Below are 20908 nucleotides of genomic sequence, written 5' to 3' on the forward strand. Positions count from 1 at the left end.
CTGGAAATACCAGAATTTACGAAGCACGTGAGCCAGCCCCCTTCCACCCTCGCCCCCCATGCTGATTCTACAGACCCCTGTACCAGAAGCCACGAGAAAAGAGCCAGACTTGAACTGAAGAACGGTCTCTGGCAATTGGGTCTTCAAATGGATGGCGGAAGCCTGTCTTTTCAGAACAAACTAATTCATTCGAAGAAAAAGCCTAACTAACGGAAAGGTCTACATTCTGCAGGTTCTTCTGTGATCTCAGGAAATGCTGGCCTGTGAATTTCTTGATGAAGGACATGAACTGAGACTCCCTCACAGACACCAGGCACTGAATAAGCGTTTGCCGAACGAATGGATCACACCACGGGCGTGAGTTACCTGCTCCGCCAGAATCTGCTGCTGCTGCTGCCTCTGCTCCCGCAGGAACTGTTGCTTCTGCTGCCCCATCAGCTGGGCCCGCTGATCAATGAGCATCTGCTTCATGAGGGCTGCCTGGGGCTGGCTGCCCAGGAAGCTGGGCCCCACTGGACCAGCTCCGGAGACCATGCCGCCAGAGCCCGGGGGTACGGAGGACTGCATGGGGCCCGTGGTCCGGGGAAGCCCGACCGGATGCTGCTCCTGGAAGGACAGGAAGAGAAGAGAATGCAGCCACTCCACCTCTGAAGGAAAGCACAGGGGTTAGGGGGATGGAGTAGGGCCCGGCTTAGGGACCTACGGGATCCCGAGAGGCACACATTACATTTCCATAAAAAGAACCCAGTGGTCCTCAAACCTGGCCTTACCACAGGCGGGATTGGAGAGGCTACAGGGCAACAGTAATAGAGCACGGCTCTGGGAAAATCTGAGACCCGGTCCAGTCTGTTTCTGATGGGACTGGCTAAGGAACAAGAACCGCATTTTCAGCTAGCAATCTGTAAGTCTGGAATGAGGCATCCTCACCTTACCTCTTCATCCTTACTGCCTGCCTGGCTAAACTGCGCTTCTTAGCTAGTAGGAGAGACGTTCACAGAAGACTGCTGGAAGTGATTCATCAGCAGATTGCTATTTGATGAAATTCTAATTAATTGTGACATTTGAAAGCTTTAACATGTGTAAAAAAAAATCCTGCTAGTGAGAATTGTTGATGGTGAGAAGTAGGAGTGTGTTACCCTGACCAAAGATACGAAATCTCCCAACATCTTTAAAGATAGAATTGGGTCTCAGGTGTCTGGGATAACTTAAACGCGGGGGGTTGAATTGGGTCTCTTGATTCTATAATTATGTGTCCGTCAGTCAAATCAAATGATGGCAACTTTTAAGGACTGGTCCTTAAGGAACAGGAGGTAAAGTGTTAGAGAACTCCTCACACACAGCCCAAGCCACTACTCGGAGACTGTACTCAGAGGGGAAGTAACAGCCCGACGGTGTAGACCATTGGGGAAAAGCAGCTGATGGGAAAAGTAGGTTTGTGACCGTAAGATGTACTTTCTCGATGCTTTCTTTCCTGTTCGTTCTATCAAGCATAGCTGGTAATGGCAAAGTATTGTCTGAACATTTCACAGAAAGGTTTCTTTTAATTCACTGAAGTTTCAAGTAATTAGTCTGAACAAAGAGAAGCTGCTGAGAGGTACACAAGTTAAATGGGTATACGTGTAAGGACATACACAGTCATATCATGAGGCACAATTATGAGACTTAGATCATGAGAAACGAATGTGAATAACTCTACAGTATTTACATTTTTGTATCCAGTTAAACTGGATTAAAAAAAATTTCCTCATTGTAAAATCTAGATATTCATTCTTTTTTTCCACACTGGTTATTATTTCCAGTTATATGGGGTGAAGGGAATTAAGACTACACCGATGTCTACAGGCAAGTGACTACCTTAAATGGATGTGTAGTAGTTATCACATTTTATTTGCAATGGTATTTCCATCATTATTAATGCATTCCTTCATTAATGCATGCCACTAGCCTGCTCTGTGAACAACATGAATTTTATCCACCTCTTCTGAGCCATCCTATATGAAAAACAGGGTGCAGTCAAACTGGATTTTAATATTTGTCCTCTTTTTGCTTTGCTACCTCTTCAGTGTTGGTACAGTCAGTCACGTGGGCAGTTTCCTCTCAAAACAGAGAGTCGTGTTTGACACAACTCCTAGAGACGCAGCCCTGCATTGGAGCCCCCATAGCCTGGGCTTGTTGGACCCCCCTTCCCGCTACTGTGTGGAGCTCAGCCATTCACGTCCTTCTTTCCAGGTACACCGAAACCCACATCTTCAGGTACTCTTCGTCCCTCCCATCAGCACCCAAAGAAAACAAAACAAAACAAAACAAAAAAACCAAACAAAACCCCTTTACTCCTCTCATCTGGGAAACAACAGCTCAAGAAGTTTTGGTTAATCAGTGCGGTGGCCCAGGTCACACAGTTAGCAAATGGAAGAACCAGAACTTGCAGAACTGGAACACTGACTTTGAGTCTAAATTCAGTATTCCTTCCACAAGCATAGGCCTTTCCCAGACGACGGGTCCACGGTGCCAAGCATGTGCCTAAGAATTGCCTGTAGACTAAATATATAGTATGTCTCCCATAAATACACTGTGTTCTATTTTTCAAATGGTAAGTTGGTGTTACTGAAATTAAAACTTCTTGTCTTTGTGTATTTTCTCTGTACATAGACAATTATTAGGTAGAGAGCTATGAGATATTAATAATAAAAAGACCTTATACTCAGCAATGCCTGGAACTTTATGCCACCAAAAAGTTTACTTTATGACTGACCCCTGCAGAGGTCAAGATATTTCACTCTTTCCTTTTCCCCCCAAACTTGCCACCTGTTTTCCAAACCCTTCCTTCCAATGGGATGAAGCTGTTTCTTGCCACCTTTGGAGACAAATGGCTGATTGACTTAACACTTTAACAAACGAATTCACACGGAAGTGCAGATAGTTGACCAATCAGTGAAAATACAGATATACAGTTTTTTCTGTGTATTTCAGAATATTTGATATTTTCCAATTTTGATAATGAGGAGGGAGTTGGAAAGAAAATGAGACCCAAGGGAAGATCAAGTTCTCTTTGGCTTGGTTTTATGAGAGGACTGGTCTGGGCTGGCCCCGTTTATCTTTGTACACTTTGAGATATTCTTGTCCTGTGAGACTAGCCCTCAAGTACCTGGTGAGCTTGCCCAGGAGCCGTAAGTAGTGATGGGTTGCTCTCCCAGCCTTCTCTCCACCCAGAAAGAAAGGGAGAGGCAAATGAGGTGAGGATGTAGATTCATCTAAGCATATCTAGTCCCTGTCTTCCTAGACCAAAAAGAAATACAAGTCCGCCACTTTTCAAGAGTTCAATTTACGCCACTCCCCTTTTATGAAACACCAACACTAGTATCTGTTTTTAGTAACTGGAAGAAATCTGAAGAGGATTTTCGCTTTTACAAAAGAAGGTGAAAATCTAAGGTAGCATTCAGTGTTTGTTTTGCAGAGTGATTGTGGAGACAGCAGGCTCCTCCAGTAACAAGCGTGGCAACACCAAGCTCCTTCCCCAGGAACCACACTCAGCGGCTCAGCACCAAGCTGCCGTAGCTTTGAACTGTGTGAGCATCTGTGCTCTCTCTCTATTTATTTCGCACATTCTTAGCAAGATGTGTCCTAAGGTGCTTGCTTCTTCACTGTAAGCCATTTCGGCTTAGGAAAGGTGTCATAGGAACGCTCTCCTTTCAGATGGGGCGGGGTGTTGCTGAACTTCTAAAGCACAGTGCGTAAAACCCTTCCCAAAGGGATAGTCTGATTGTTACCTCCCAGGGTTATATATGTCCCCCAATGGTTCCCTCTCAAAGATTTTGCCTTCAGGTTTCTCACCAAAGACCTGAAGACCGAGAGGCAGGAGGGCTATGTGCACTTTTGCAGGACTGCCCTCCCTATGAAACATTTGTGAGCCTAGGTTGAGCTCTGCTGCATTCAACCGCGGGTGAGTGACACCCAGAGCCCCAGCCTCAGGTGTGTATGCCAAGTGTGAAGACGTGCCGAGTGACACCTTACAAATGGAGCTGGCTGAGGCCATTAGCTGATGCACATGACATGGTGGATTTTAACCCCCCGTCTGAGAGGGCTTAATGAGCATTAGTCTGTCGAATTTCAGAATTTCAAGCCCCCGCTCTTGTTTCTAAGGAGGACACACACTGTGCGTGCAATCAGAGAAAACCAGGCTGGGCTTTCGTCACCAGAAATGTAATGCCTTGAAGCCAAATGATGCAGTATTTTTAGTTTTAATTACTAGCTTGTTCTCCACTCCACCCCCTGCCCAACGACCTCCCTTGCCTTCTACCCAGAATCTTAATTCAGCCTCTTCCTCTCAGAAATCCAGTTGACTACATAGATCTTCATTACTCCCCAAACCTCTCACTCTTCAGTAAAATAAAGGGAGGGGGAAAAAAATCAAAACCAACGAACCTATTTTACATATCTTCTCTTCTAGGGAAAAGATCTTAGCAATTTTCTAAGGGCTGGAGATAGGTCAGAGGTGTAAAAAACACCCTACTTCCCTCAAAGAGGCAGTTTTTACTTCAAAAAGCAGCTGTGGTAAAAATCTCTCAAGAGTAGCCATCTGTTTATTTATAAATCTGTGCGTAAGGAAGCTTTATTTTCTCTTACGTGTTTTCAAGAACATGCCTCGTGTTTGGCTAAGAGGGGCCGGGGTTGCTGGCGGTGGACCAAAGACTGCTGGCTCCTTGGAGGGGGGACTGCAAGAGGCTTCCGGCGGTGACTGGGACTGGGGTGCAGGGGCTTAGTGGAGAACTGGCTGGAGGATGCTCGGGGCTTCGGTGTTTTTTCAGGTGCTTGCGTCGGGGGAAACAAGGAACAGCTGCTGTTCCTCCTCGGCCCCAGCAGATGGTGGTGTCAGCCCGGTCCTCGCCGCCAGTCCGCCCGCTCGCCCGCGCGGCGTGTCCCCCCCGCCCCCCCTCCCAGCCTGCAGATGGCTTAATCAGGACTCGCCTTCCTCCCCCACCCGGTCCCCCCGGCCCCGCGCGTCTGGGCTAACGCTACGAGCGTGGAGCCAGGCAGTCAAGTGTTACTGCGTATAGCAGGTAGCCTGGCAACTGAGAGCATAATACCGAGCAGATGGTGTGCGCACGGCGTGATGGACATCACACACGACAGCCTGAGACAATCCAGGAATTCCCTGGTGACTCGAGGCCCTCTTTACACAAAATGAGTTCTCTCTCCATTGCCGTGTATCTCTGGGGTTATCTCCCTCCTCTCTCCGACTGACACTGAACTGGTTTCTTATTACCGACCTTGCTGCCAGCCCGAGGGGAGGGAGATTTCTCGTGTGGGTGGGGGAGGCCGTGGAAGGAAACGGAAGGGCCGGGAGATGGAGGAGGTGATGGGGGCGTTGGCGACCCGAGAGGGGAGGGACAGTGGCGTACCCCAGACCCAGGGGCGGAGTGTCCGAGAGGGTCAGCGTTCTCCGTAACCCGGGCTGCACGAAGCCTGCGCGGTGAGGGCCGCGCCGGGGGGCGAGCCTGGGCTTAGTGTCTTTGCCATCGCATGGCTTACGAACAGCCTAAATGAAATTTAGGATTTTACTTAAAAAGCCCCCTGGGGCGTAATTTAGCCTCTCGACTCGAGCGTATATGCTTACAAGTCCTTAGGGGGCTCTAAGAAGTCAGGAGTGAGGCCCGTGCGCCCCTGCCGGGGCCGAAGATGCGTCTCCGCGCAGGCGTCCTTAACAAAGAAACCGACTAGGCGGTCTGGGCGCGGGCAGGGGCAGCGGAGGGAGGGCGTGCGGCGGCCGAGCCGCTCAGGGGCCCCGAGATCCTCGGCCTGCGCGCTGCTCCGCAACCTGGGAGGCCGCTGCGCGCTCCCCGGGGCGCATTTCACCTCCCCCTCCCCGCCACGTCGTGTGGGCCGGTCGCCGGCAAGGAAGTGGGAGCCGGAGGGCACTGGGGGGAGACAGGAGGGTAGTTCACGGTAGGAAGAAGTAAAATTAATACATAAACAAAAAGCATGTCCCAGAAGACAGACCTGTGCTTTTCACACACACTGAAGTGGATCAATTAAAAAAAAAAAAAAATCCAGCCCCAGTGGAATTTTGCCTAGATTCTATACAACAAGCCACTTCTCTGTCCAACCTCTCACCACTGTCAGGGGTCTTCTCCTGCAAAGGTACTGTTCAAGTTTTAAGTTTCAGAAGGAGGAAGTCTTTTCAAAGGTGGAAGCTGACGTTTCACGCAGAACCTCACACTTGTTGGGAAGTTCAGTACATTCATGGCAGAGAATCCGACACCCACTGCAGAGCCGGCTGGAGGCATCTGGCTGTGACAACCTGGGGCTCAGGGTGGTGAACTGGCTTCCTGAGGCTCAGGGGGCCATCTGACCTCTGGGTCTCAGTCCCCACCTCTTCAAACGGAAATCCTATCCATAGGACTCCTCCCTCGACAACGGAAACTTTGGAGATAAATAAGCTATAGAGGGAAAATGGCTAAGAAGGTGCTAAAACTTCTTCCAATTTAAGTGTGGGCTGTTGGGGAACCATGAGGGCTACATCAGGGGTTCTCAAAGCGCGGCTCCAGAACCAGCACCTGGGAGCTTGTTAGAAATGCAAATTCTCAGGCTCTGCTCCAGGCCTCCTGAACCAGAGTCTTTAGGAGCAATTTAACATGCCCTTCGATAATTACCATGCCCCACGTTTTGAGACTCACTGGGCAAATAATCCTGGTTTATGGGCACTGACTGCAACCTGGGGTATCAGCGCTCTCTGTGATTAGATTGCAAACCCTGCACTTTCAAAAGCAAGTTAGAGTGCTGAGTTACGTAAGTTTCTATTGCCAATTCTTCTGCATTTGGAACAGAACTAATTTTCAGAGGGCTGTGCAAGCAATGTAAACTCAAGAATTCCGAAAGGAGCCTATGCCATGATTCTTCCAGAAAGGTCGGTGCTCCTGTAGCTCTGCTCCGGAGGCACAGCCAAGAGCAAGGAAGGGGTGAAGCCAGTTAAACTCCCTCCCTTACTCAGGGAGGAAGCATCAAACATCACTAGACTTCCTGTCCCCTGGTCCGCTATAAGGTAGGAAAGCTATGATTTGAGCAAAGTCCCCTCCTCAAACAAGAAGAAGACCAGAAGCAACAGTGGAAGAAGGCAAGTGACACTTATGGGGCACCTACTGTATGCAAAACACTCAGCTCAGTGTTTTCTCCGGTTTACTTAAAACTCATTTTGCTGATTAAAAAGAATCCGAGTCTCTTGAGAGGTTAAATAACTTGCCTGATGTCCCACAGCTGATGGTGGTCTTTGGGATTCTGACTTTTCCACTGACCAGAACATGCATCTGGTCTAAATTGAGCAGACCACCCAAGAGGACTCTGGAGTAATGAGAAATGGGAAGGGGTGGGGGGGAGAGGAATGGGCATAGAATAAAAAGGTAGACACTCTATTGGGATCAAAGGATGAAGCTGAAAGAGCACAAAAATATACATCATTTTTTATATGTTGCCTGATACCCCAAATTAGGATGCCTCTGTGGTATCAACTTTAACATTTAAAGAAAGGGCGTAAGATTAGACCGTTCAACCAGAAATGGAAGGAAGAAACAAAATAAAACAAAACCTTAGAATTCTCTTTGAAGTTGATCAAGTGTCAGGGCAGAAACTTGGTTTCAGGATGGTGGCTGCTTTTACAGACTTTCTTTGTGCTTGTCCAGGATAATTTTTCAATGTGGGTTTGGAGAGTTGCTTGTAATAAATTCATAGCAGAGCCCCAATAGGCCCACCCCAAGATAATCTGCTTCTTCAGCAGATTATTGAAGAAATTTGGATTAAAAAAAAGTGTTTTATGATGTGTAGTGGCTGTGTTGCCAAGACAGTTGAGGTTTGAGGCAGTTTACCGATTTAGGAAGCTTATCACAGACAGGGCAGTAACTTGGGGCCCAGTGCTAAGCCTGCTAAGTGGGTTCAGAAGAGATCTTTGTTCGGCTTCTAAGAAGGAGCAGTTTACATTGGGGGAAGCCAACAGGCTTGGGTAGAGACTCAGCTCCATCGAGGGTCCAGTGACTGGCACGTAACACATAGCTTGTTATCACTATTATTGCTATAACCTCTTGATTATGCAGCTTTAGAAAGTCAGGGGGAAGGAAGTGCTATGGCTCTGCTTCTAGCTTAATTCCTAAGATAATGAGGTCTAAGACTTTAAACTTGGTTTTCTTTCTAGATTCTCAGTGAGCAGGATGGATGGCATTCCTACCCAGACTTTTTTTTTTTTTTTTTTTTTTTGGGTACGTGGGCCTCTCACTGTTGTGGCCTCTCCTGTTGCGGAGCACAGGTTCCAGATGCGCAGGCTCAGCGGCTGTGGCTCACGGGCCCAGCCGCTCCGTGGCATGTGGGATCCTCCCGGACCAGGGCACGAACCCGTATCCACTGCATCGGCAGGCGGACTCTGAACCACTGCGCCACCAGGGAAGCCCTCTACCCAGACTTTTGACTCTTTAACAAATGCATGTTTTGCTGACTTTGCCCCCGATCACGGGGAAAATTTAAAAATATTCTCTAAAAGTATTTTAAAAAGGCAACATTCATTTTTAACACTCACAGGCAGCCATGTTAATATTCTGATGTGTCTCTGTGTTTCTTCTCAGCTCCCTACCCAGTGCAGTAATATATTTTCCATGCTCATGATCATGGTATATACATGAGTGTACCACTATTTCTTACTAAGTAACATAGGAGAGGTAGAAAGTTCCAGCTTTCCAAATGCTTCTAAGCAGTAATTTTCTGGTAGGATATTACCTTATGGCAACATTCCTGCAAGGTCTTTAGGTTTCTGTTATGAGGCTCCCAGCATCAGCACAGAGCTAGGTCCACGGTTGCAACAGAATAAATATTTGCTGAACTGAACTAATGGTCTATGATGAATTGTAGCTTAGACCAAGATCAGGAATGACCAGAGAGAAAAGATAACCCTTGTAATGGACTGCTTCTCCAAGCTACCAGAGCTTCTGCTGAAGATGAAAGAAAGGGTTAAAGTTGCTGGTCCAGAGTAAGATGGGAGAGTGCCGTCAGCCACAGGAAGGTCAGTTTTTCAAGGACTTACTTGGAGGTAAAAACAACAAAAATACCATTTGTCCTTATCAGTGCTTTGAACATAGTTACCATAGGTTCCTCCAGTGGAAACACAACTTTGAGAGTTATGCTTTTCCTCTGCCTTTGATGTAAATTATAGAGTCCTTCTGATCCCTTTGTTGTGATTAATTCCACCACCAAAGCAACTCTAAACTAGTTAGAAGTTCATTAGTGTGCAACAATAGGAGCTTGATTAAATAAATTATGGTACATCCATACCATGAATGCTAGGCAGCCAATAAAAATCATGCCTTTCAGATTATCTAATCAAAAAAAAGCTTACAATATACAGTGAAGAGGGGAAGAAAAAGCAGTTATTAGAATAGTAGCCATAGAACAATCATGTTAGGGGAGGATTTTAAGTGATTTTTATTTTCATACTCTTTCAAATTTTCTATTATGAACATATTACTTCAAATAAATATTAAGTCTCATGCTCTAAAACTCTAAAGTCTTTAGATTGACCAAAAAAAGAAAAGAAAAAGGGCCTATTTACTTGGTTTCAAGGAGTCCACAGTTCTGATGTGGAGTGAGGATCCCTTAGTTCCTGAGCAGCTCATGGCATCTTTGAAGGGGACACATCTCTGGGCCTTCTGCCAGGAAGCACCTGACTGTGCCTGGGGAGGGGACTGAAGGCTTCCCAGAGGAAGCGATGTCTTGGAGTGGCTCAGGTAACCAAGAGGGGAAGGGGTTCCAGGGTGGAGGGACAGAATGATCAAAGACTTGAGTACATCATACCCTGAAATTCCATTTCTAAGGACTCGTCTCCTGGAAATATTCATAGCTTTGTGCAAAGATTTATCTTGAATAGCGTGCATGGTTTTGAGTAGCAAAAAAAAAGAAACAACCTAAATGGCCAACATTTAGAGGATTCATTAAACTATAATACAACCTCCCTGCCTCCCCGAAAAACCCCCCAAAACCTCATTAAGATTATTTAGGCTCAACAGACCAGGAATGGAACGTAGCGAGTTTGAGAGGGGCTCAGGCTGTACCCGGGATCTGGACTATTTCCACCACTCACACTGTGGAGTGTGCCACAGACATCCTTAATGGAGTAGTTCTCCTGTCAAGACCTGGACATGGCATGAATGTGAACAAACTGGGTTTGGCTACAGATTCAGTAACTAGGCTAGCTTTTTGTTGCTTCAACACAGAGCCCCCAAGTGCCAGAGGAGGCTCCGAGGGGACTGCCATCTTCCAAGAATCCTTTGGGCCTCACCCTGCTCTCTGGGGTTTTTCTCCATTCTAGGCTCGAAATCACAGAGCAGGGGCAGAACCAGCCCAGCCTTTAGAGTTTAAGAACTTGCGAGATGAGTGAAAACCACTGTTGACCTGTATAGGCAGCCTCCTCCACAGGGCTTAAGAAAACCCAGCCCAGGGGCTTGAAACCTGCCCCACAGAGGTGGATACCGCATCTGCCCGCATCCAAGTGACCACTGTCCCGACGCGACTGCAAGTCAGTGGCTCCAGGAACTAGGCTTTTTACCCAGACGCCTGCTGCCTTTGTTTCCCCCTTGATTTAAAAATCGAGAGGGGGAAGAAGGAGTCTCAGCTGTCTTCAGCAGAGCTGCTGGGAAATCTTCCCTCCCGAGCTACTGTTCCCCCATGCTGTACCTTTCTCTTTCATGGCCCCTTCCCCGCCTCCCCTTTCTGATGAAGTCATCACAGCCAAGACTGCATAACTGCTGCAGAGACCTGTCTTGTGTTACACTGGGAGTCAGGCCAATGTTTCCGTTTACAGCCAAGAGCACCACCATGCTGCCAAATGGCGCTCTCTGCTGCAGCCACTACAAGACAGGAAGAAGGGAAGGAAGGCTTGGAGCTGGAGGGCCTGCTGTGCAGAGAAGGCTTGGGGACATCCTCCATGCTGTCCATCAGCCTTGGGAGCGTGGCTCAGGGATGCTCCATCTGAATGCCTGGGAAGAGCCACTTCCCACAAAGTGGTCCCCCTATTGCCCCTGGCCCCCAGGAGACGCTGCCGGAGGGAGGGTCCGTGTCAGCCTGCTCTGCTGGTTTTCTCACGGTTGAACCTGTCTGTGGGCAAACCGGGTGTGATCACAGCGAGGCTCTGGAGGACAGCCCTCACCACAGCCCCGAGAGCAGAGCTAAGCCAGCCGTCGTGGTGGAGTTACGGGAGGCCATGAGGAAGGAGAAAAAAGAGGAGGAACATTTAGAAATCTGGGGTTGGTGCTTTACACACTTAGAGATTTGGGCTGAGAACCAGGTTCTTAGAGTAAGCAAGTCTAGGACAGGGGCTCACACTGGGTCAGGGAGGGCCGATGGGCACGTGGCGATGGGGGGCCACTGACCCCTAGGCCTTACATCCACAATGGTCTTCCAGTTCAGATCATCAGATATATTCTTTTTTTTTTTCTTTTGGCTGCTGCGTGCAGCATGTGAGATCTTACTTCCCAGATCAGGGATCCAACCTGTGCCCCCTGCAGTGGAAGCATGGAGTCTTAACCACTGGACCGCCAGGGAAGTGCCTAAGATCCTTAGATATATTCTTCACACAAGGTTTTACAGGGGGTCACTGAGAAACCCTGATATGATTGAAAGGTACCTCCTATTTTATGGCTTAAGTTGTGTCCTGTAACTAGATCACAATGCTCTAAGTCCATTATGAATTAATATTCTTTGTTAAGTCCTGTGTTTATCTTGTGAATGATATAATTACACCAGACTGCGTTTTTTTTTAAAATAAACTTTGCTTTCTTTTTTTTTTTAAATAACTTTTTTTTAAAAAAAAGATACAAAAGACACCGAATAGCCAAAGCGTCTAGAGGGAAAAAAACAGAGCTGGAGGAATCAGACTCCCTGACTTCAGACTATATTACAAAGCTACAGTAATCAAGACAACATGGTACTGGCACAAAAACAGAAATATAGATCAATGGAACAGGATAGAAAGCCCAGAGGTAAACCCACGCACTTATGGTCAACTAATCTATGACAAAGGAGGCAAGGATATACAATAGAGAAAAGACAGTTTCTTCAATAAGTGGTGCTGGGAAAACTGGACAGCTACATGTAAAAGAATGAAATTAGAACATTCCCTAACACATATACAAAAATAAACTCAAAATGGATTAGAGACCTAAATGTAAGACCGGACACTATAAAACTGTTAGAGGAAAACATAGGAAGAACACTCTTTGCCATAAATCACAGCAAGATCTTTTTTGATCCACCTCCTAGAGTAATGGAAATAAAAACAAAAATAAACAAATGGGACCTAATTAAACTTCAAAGCTTTTGCAAAGCAAAGGAAACTACAAACAAGATGAAAAGACACCCCTAAGAATGGGAGAAAATATTTGCAAATGAATGAACGGACAAAGGATTAATCTCCAAAATATATAAACAGCTCATGCAGCTCAATATTAAAAAAAAAAACAACCCAATCCAAAAATGGGCAGAAGACCTAAATAGACATTTCCAAAGAAGACATACAGATGGCCAAGAGGCACATGAAAAGCTGCTCAACATCACTAATTATTAGAGAAATGCAAATCAAAACTACAATGAGGTATCACCTCACACCAGTTAGAATGGGCATCATCAGAAAATCTACAAACAACACATGCTGGAGAGGGTGTGGAGAAAAGGGAACCCTCTTGCACTGTTGGTGGGAATGTAAATTGATACAGCCACTATGGAGAACAGTATGGAGGTTCCTTAAAAAACTAAAAATAGAATTACCATATCACCCAGCAATCCCACTACTGGAATATACCCAGAGAAAACCATAATTCAAAAGGACACATGCACCCTAATGTTCACTGCAGCACTATTTACAATAGCCAGGTCATGGAAGCAACCTAAATGCCCACTGACAGACGAATGGATAAAGAAGATGTGGTACATATATACAATGGAATATTACTCAGCCATAAAAAGGAACGAAATTGGGTCATTTGTTGAGACATGGATGGATCTCGAGACTGTCATACAGAGTGAAGTAAGTCAGAAAGAGAACAACAAATACCGTATATTAACGCTTATACGTGGAACCTAGAAAAATGGTACAGATGAACCGGTTTGCAGGACAGAAATTGAAACACAGATGTAGAGAACAAATGTATAGACACCAAGGGGGGGAAGTGGTGGTGGGATGAATTGAGAGATTGGGATTGACATGTATACACTGATGTGTATAAAATGGATGACTAATAAGAACCTGCTGTATAAAAAAATAAAATTCAAAAATTCAAAAAAAAAATAAGAAAACATATGAGATGCCTCTGCTGCTGTAAAAATAAAAAACCTTATTGGCATTTCTTCCGTTTGTAAATACACCTGGTGACTTCAAAAAACAAAAGTGGTCCAGGTCTTTTGTTAACTTTGAGAAGAGTTGGGGACAAACTGGGATAAAAATAGCCTTAGAAGAAGTATGGGCCTCAAAGGGACTTTCCTCCATCACAGTGAACACAGCTACACACACACACACACACACACACACACACACACACAGAGTAACCTAGATAAACGAAGCTGGAAGCAATTAGAAACCATCCTTTCCACAGATCTTAAACTTTTCGCTCATTTTACCAAAACTTCTCTCAGGTAGCGTGATTCAGCAGTGCTTGGCATATAGCCAGTGCTCATAAATGTTTGCAATCATTATCATCAATATTAATAATAATGAGGAATTAGAAACTTTAGGCCGGGCCTATATGTTCAGCTCATATTCTGTTCTTTCTTAATGGTCAGATCAGTTCCTCACCCTTCCGGAGAAAAAAAATCCCTGTTCACAAATGACCACCTTTCGCTTAGGATAAAAATTAAGTTGGTAACTAAATATGGAACTAGACCCTGGAATGAGAGTGAAGTTCACGAGAAACTTTCATTTTCGTGAGGAATAAATCCATTCGTGTTGGCAACAGCAATAGAGGCTTCTAAGATGGGGGTTATGGGCCACATATCTTTTGCCCCACATCCCCTCTAAAAGCCTAAGTATTTTTGCTTAAACATCTGGAAGGTATCACCAGTTTCCTATTCCTTTCTACCAGAAGCTAAAGCCTGGTCTGACCCCCTTACCATAATGTCATCACAAATGCCCACCCCTCCCCACTTTCCCCCAAAGTTTCTCGTGTTAATTCTTCCTCTAGTTTAGCCAGCTTAATACCCCCTCTGCTCTGCTTCCCAGATCCGGTCGCCTCCTTTACAACGTACAAGTGATCAAGTACACACTTCACCTAAACCTGCACAGCTCCTTTAAGAGCTTCCACAACTGCATCTTCTCTCCAAGTTGACTGCTCCTAGGAGATTAAAATCAGAACAGGAGGGTCAGGCTGATTGATGCTGGAGTAGGACCAGCAGATCTAACCTGCTGCTCAGGGTATCTATCAACCTGGGAGAGCTTCCCCAAGCCTTGAGGAGCCTATTTCTGCACTTACTTTACCTTTTGACCATTTCTCTAATACACGCTTAGTTTCTTTTACGTTGGTCCAACTAATTTGCTTTACTTCCTCCTCTTTATCCTCCCCCTATCTTCATGGAGAATTTCTCAATCAGAAATGATGAAATCCTTCCAAGTCAACCAAACCTTTTCTGGAAGCTGAGATGGAGTATAAATGGCTGGAAGCCTTTATATACAGGGGTGGGGATGACGAACCTCTGAATTCAACTTTAAGTCTGTCTCACGTCCCCATCATGTGACACACAGGAAACGCCAGCGAGAGTAAGATTTCCTTCTTTATTTACCTTAGGTTCTCATTACTGAAGTTTACTTTTTATGTAAGGCCCAGTGAACACTACCTTTTATTCATATTTAGAAGCATGTAAAACAGGCTGACAAGGCCAATCTTTCATTCCTTTTTGGATATAGTCGTAGAGAATTTCCCAGCAAAGAAGGAAGCCACTGAGTCCCCATTAGCCAGTAAACATAAGCCCTCAGGAGTGGATGTCCATGTACAGTCTTCCCTGTGTATCTTCAGGGGTACCAGGACCCCGCTGCGGATACCCATATCCACGGATCCTCAAGTCCCTTATATAAAATGGTGTATTTGCATATAACCTATGCACACCCTCCTGTGTACTTTAAATCATCTCTAGATGACTTATAATACCTAATACAATGTAAATGCTATGTAAATAGTTGTAAATACAATGTAAGTACTATGTCAACAGTTGTCAGGCGCAGCAAATTCAGGTTTTGCTTTTTGGAATTTCTGGAATTTTTTTTCTGAATATTTCTGATCTGTGGTTGGTTGAATCTGCAGATTCGGACCCCGTGGATTTGGAGGGCTGACTATACAGAATGCTGAAAGATATCTCACAACATGGAGGGGTCATCCCCTGCCACAGGGCCCAGCCACGTCACCACGGAAATACCTGAGGCTGTTGCCGGGTCCCCCTCGCTCTTAGCATGACCCAGAGGCTCACTGGGGACAGGGCCCCAATATATTCCATAGTCAGATGCACAAACACCCTGGGTAGGAAGCTAGAGAGGTCTGGAATACTCTGATTCACTTTCTGCCAAGGGACTCAGATACGGAAGGGTGACGAGGTCAGTGAGATATATTGCCAAGGCTGCTAAACTAACGGAAGTCCAGGGATCTGGTTCAAGAACGTGGAGCCTTATGCCTGTCACTGGACAGCATGGCACAACCCGGAGTGCCGTTTTCAGTTCAATTTCCAGGGCTCAGAATTGATTAGTCCTAGAGAATCCTCGGCCACAGGTAAAACCAACAAACCAACCAACAGAACAAAAAAGCGAACAACTGACTTGTTTAATCAAATACCAAAAATCCATGGGCATGGGTTGTGTTTACAACTTCACTTTGATTTTATGTGCAGTAGAATACTACAGTTCCATGGCCAAAATGGAAACCCACCCAGAAAACAAGCATACACCACAAACCCTCCACCCGTAGCTGGAGCTCTGGAACATCATGTGCGGGATGTATAATTTGCCATTAAAGTTTTCTTTCAATTCAGATATAAGATCCCACTTTTAAAAAAGTTTTGATTGCTCCAGGAGTCCACAGGGCCCTCCAGCACCCCAGCACAATGGCAGGTGTTATGGGTGGAATCTAAGAGAAGGGCAGCCGTGGCCTCGGTGCTGGAGGGATACTAAAGTCCCAGAGGAGAGACAAAGTTCCCCTTCACTGAAAAGCTCAAGGATGATCCCAGCCTGTCAAGGGTTAGACTGTGGCATGTGCCCTGGTTCCACAGGATTTCCACAAAGCCCTCCTGGTCAGACCTGGGATGGTCAATTACATAGTGGAAAGGGGGTGGAAGGGGACACAGGACACGGGTTCTAGGGATTGTTTGACCCAGGGAAAGTCACTGAACATCTCTGAGCTTCATATTCTCCTTTATCAAATGAGGACACCTGCTCAGGTGAGCTCTCAGGGTCTATCTGCCCTAAAATTCTCTGGGAGGTGCTTTAAGGATAAGGGGGGGACTTGACTGGGAGCCTCGATGTTAGTGTAGATTTGGATTTGAGGGAGCAGAGAAGGAGGGAGGAATAGCCACGGGCAAGGAGGGAGGTGGCCGTACTCAGGCCCCAGCCGAGGTGTGTGCTGGGACGTGAGGGAGAAAAGCCTCGAGGGGCAGGGTGGGTCTGACCACGGACAGGTCTGAGTGCGGCACAGACATGTGACCCAACAAACAGCCAGGTGCCACAGTAGGCTCTTAGAGGAACTAAAATGATAAAATCGGGTAAGGCAGAGATTAGAATGGGGCTGGATCAGAAGGAAGAAAGTGGGGAGGCAGGCTTGGGAGAAATCCATCCAGGACCTGAAGGGGAGGCGGCCGAGAGAGACTTTGTTACTGACAGTGGGAACTGAAGAGTAAAGAGTCAAATTTAACTGCAAGGTCTATTTCGACAAGAATAAGAATTCACACGCTCTTTGCTGAATGCAGATGTCTGGGGTCACTCCCTGGTCCACTGGCTCCCACCTCCTCCTGTTCACTCCCAGACCTTTCTCTCACTTGGCCCTCATGTGGCTACTGGAAATCTGGCAGAGATAGAGATCCCTGCTTAAAATTTGAGTGGCTGTATCAATTTACATTCCCACCAACAATGCATGAGGATTCCCTTTTCTCCACACCCTCTCCAGCATTTATTGTTTGTAGATTTTTTGATGATGGCCATTCTGACCAGTGTGAGGGAAATTGGTAACAGCCACTATGGAGAACAGTATGGAGATTCCTTAAAAAACTGAAAACAGAACTACCATATGACCCAGCAATCCCACTATTGGGCATATACCCAAAGAAAACCATAATTCAAAAAGACACATGCACCCCAATGTTCATTGCAGCACTATTTACGATAGCCAGGACATGGAAGCAACCTAAATGTCCATCAACAGAGGAATAGATAAAGAAGATGTGGTACATATATATACAATGGAATATTACTCAGCCATAAAAAGGAACAAAATTGGGTCATTTGTAGAGACATGGATGGACCTAGAGACTGTCATACAGAGTGAAGTAAGTCAGAAAGAGAAAAACAAATATCGTATATTAACGCATATATGTGGAACCTAGAAAAATGGTATAGATGAACCGGTTTGCAGGGCAGAAATTGAAACACAGATGTAGAGAATAAACATATGGACGCCAAGGGGGGAAAGTGGTGGTGGGATGAATTGGGAGATTGGGGTTGACATGTGTACACTGATGTGTATAAAATGGATGACTAATAAGAACCTGTTGTATAAAAAAATAAAAATCTATTTAAAAACAAAACTGAATGTAAATCATTCCACAAGGAACATTCACTTCCTTGTTCTCCCGACTTTTTAAAAACTGACTTTATTTACATCTGAATTCAGTACAGGGTATTTTAAACATAGCACCTGGCTTTTAACCAGGAGTAGGATGGTAGGTGTATACCTTCAATATTTTCAAAGCCCTGACAATATATCCTGGGGATGAAAATGCCAAACAATAACAGGAAATATGCCCAAAACTACTTGGAGAAGAAGAAACCTTTTCATTTTTGTGCTTCCTTACCTGGTTCCCCCAACTTTCTACTTCCTGCTAAGTGTTTCACTTAACTTTTTTAAGAAGGCCTGATGAAGAATAATGTAAGTTAGAATAATAATGAAACGATAATAATGAAACCCAATTTCATTAACCCAATTAAAGGGTTTTAATGACAAGTAGAATTCGTAACAAATACGATAACTAAGTATTTCCACCAAGGCCGTTAGTGGGTTTATGCTCTCTGATGGATTTTTTATTTTTATTTTTTATTTTTTTGGCTGTGCCACACAGCTGGAGGGATATTAGTTCCCCAATCAGGGATCGAACCCAGGCACCAGCAGTGAAAGCGCTGAGTCCTAACCACTGGACCGCCAGAGAAGTCCCTCTAACAGATTTTTTGAGAAGTCAGCAAATCACTCTGAGTCTTCATGCTAACCGTTGTTTGCAACACAAGTGGTGTGATATATTTTCAGAAGATAGTTAATGTTGTATCTATTCCACTGATCTTTTAAATCTCAACTGGAGATGGGAGTAAAAATAATTTCTAATAACATAGTTAGTTAATCTCTAAGAATCCAGTCAGGCCACTGCAAATTTATGATTGAAGAATACGTTGGTGGCTCCAGGTGAAAACATGCTTTATTCTCAGCAACTTGGAAACTAGGCGTCTCCTCTGAACAAATGAAAAATCTCCTTCTTGAACAGCTTCCTCCCCGGTATTGAGAGAACGCTGAGGAGAAGCAGGCGCTCTGGTCTACAGCGCTCTGAAGTCTCCACTGGGCTCTGGAAAACACACTGCTGCTACCTATTTGTTCTGTCTTCTAATCTGAGGGCGGGGCCGCACATCTCCCCAGCTGCCTCTCCTGCTCGCTCTCGCTGGGCCCCTCGTTGCCGTGGTCTTTCCCACAGTGTCTGAAGGAACAAGATTCCTCTGACGCCTGACACCGGACCTCTGCAAGCAGCCAATTTGTTTTTCTCTCGCCTGCCCCTCCCCCTGCCCTCTCCCTTTCTATTACAGCAGATTCTTTCTGTGCATCCACCAAAAGTAATGTGTCAAACTATGATTATGTTTTCTTTCATTAAACAACTAGAAGAGAGACAGATTGCTTTCCTTCCTTTGACCAAGTAAAGGTAATAAAAGGCCCAGGGAGAGCAGAGGTGGGAGGGGCCTGCTGTGGTCTGCGGTCCCGGGCTAGGCCAGCTCTTGTCGGGGGTTCATCTGAAGGAATTCTGGGCCACCCGTTCCCAATTTTACTCAGTGGCCAAAGGCCAGCTGCAGCAGGCTCTCACGGTGTCTGCATTCTGAACGGCTGAGTCTGTGCAGCCTGCAGCCCTCTTGGCTTGTGTTCTGGGGAGAAGCAAAAGGGGTGAAAATAGAGGGAGGCCCTGCCCTCCAGATGTGCAGGGAAATCAGTACTTAAAATATCGTTTCTGTACGATGGGTTGCTTTTGAAGGGAGTTAGTAGGTGGGGAAAAAAAAAAATCCATTGAAACCCTTAACACTTACTACCAAATCCATACTATCTACGCTGCTGAGAAAGGAAATATAACTTGGGAATTTGTGTGTTGAGGAGAAGGGTAGAGAGCTTAGGGAAATTCTCTCTCCTTTTACACAGAGATTTTTCCTTCAAGTGTCTCTATCCCTTCAGAATTAGAGAATGATTCTGGGGGGGAAGAACTTTAAAAATTCTGGTAGGCTAGTTATTCCCTGCAGACATGATTTTACCATGACACCTGTTAGGCGCATCAGGAATGCACGTGTAGAGCTTGGGGGGCCTCCGACAAGGACTCACAGTAACACCGGCCTTCAGTGCCTCGGCTTCCCTCCACTCATGGGCTCTCTGTAAGAGTGCCTCCAGCCCTTTATTTTTTTAATTTAATTTTATTTTTTGCGGTACGCAGGCCTCTCACTGTTGGGGCCTCTCCCGTTGCGGAGCACAGGCTCCGGACGCGCAGGTCCAGCGGCCATGGCTCACGGGCCCAGCCGCTCCGCGGCATGTGGGATCTTCCCGGACCGGGGCACGAACCCGTGTCCCCTGCATCGGCAGGCGGACTCTCAACCACTGCGCCACCAGGGAAGCCCCTCCAGCCCTTTAACTTGTCAGGGGGCTCATTGAGAGGGAGTCCTTGGGAATTGAGACTGAGATCACTTGGGCCGCTTCCTAGGTTGGGGTTCTGGTGCTGGTCACCACGAGTCTCTGTCAATTACTTGATCACTTTCCTTTTAGGGGCTCCGGAGAAACAGGACCACCCCTCAAAACAGAGGCACTAAAGTCTTCAATACCAGGAGGAGGGGCTAGAAGCCGAGAGGAATGGAAGTCAGGTCAAAAACCACTGCAAAAACAGACAAAATGCATCAATGCAAATGATTGCAATTGAGGGAGCAAGATGCAATCGGAGAAGAAATCAGGCTGAGAAAAGTCCAAGAACAGACCCTGGCTGGCAGACAATTCCATCTCCGTCCCCAAAAGCAGGACGAGGTTCGGTTTGGAGAAATTCTTATCCAAAGCTGTGCTTTCTGGTGCCTATACCTTTGCGGGTTAAAGCCTGAAAGCACTATTGGGGTGACATTTCTCATTTTTCCTTTACTCCCAGTGCAAGTAGCTTTGGAGAGCCAAGCGATTTCGAGCAAATGCTTCGGAGGTTTTAGACAGTGGAAGGGCAGGGGAAAAATCAGGAAGGTCTTAGCCTGACCAGATATTTTGTCGACAGCCGTTTTCAAGGCCTGCAAGCTCACCCCAGCTTTGTGTCGCTGGCCTCAGAAGATAGCTTGTCTTGGGGGCCTCCCTTTGTGTGAGCACCATTTAGAAGATCGTGTGTCACTGGCCAGCAGAGTATGGGCATGATTTGTGGCTGCTTAAGCCCTGGAAGC

At 46.1% G+C, this 20908-nt stretch overlaps 1 protein-coding gene across 3 annotated transcripts in view; it reads right to left on the minus strand.

Moving 5' to 3' along the window:
* MAML3 (mastermind like transcriptional coactivator 3) overlaps nucleotides 1-20908 on the minus strand; it is a 622841-nt gene that overhangs the window by 11891 nt on the left and 590042 nt on the right. For all 3 annotated transcript variants that reach the window (XM_049708996.1, XM_033402243.2, XM_004263581.4), the window contains one exon: nucleotides 367-606. In XM_049708996.1, coding sequence (XP_049564953.1) covers nucleotides 367-606 — 240 coding nt within the window. The remainder of the gene's footprint in view (nucleotides 1-366; nucleotides 607-20908) is intronic.

The sequence above is a fragment of the Orcinus orca genome, chromosome 4 (genome assembly GCF_937001465.1).
Source record: "Orcinus orca chromosome 4, mOrcOrc1.1, whole genome shotgun sequence".
NCBI lineage: Eukaryota > Metazoa > Chordata > Mammalia > Artiodactyla > Delphinidae > Orcinus > Orcinus orca.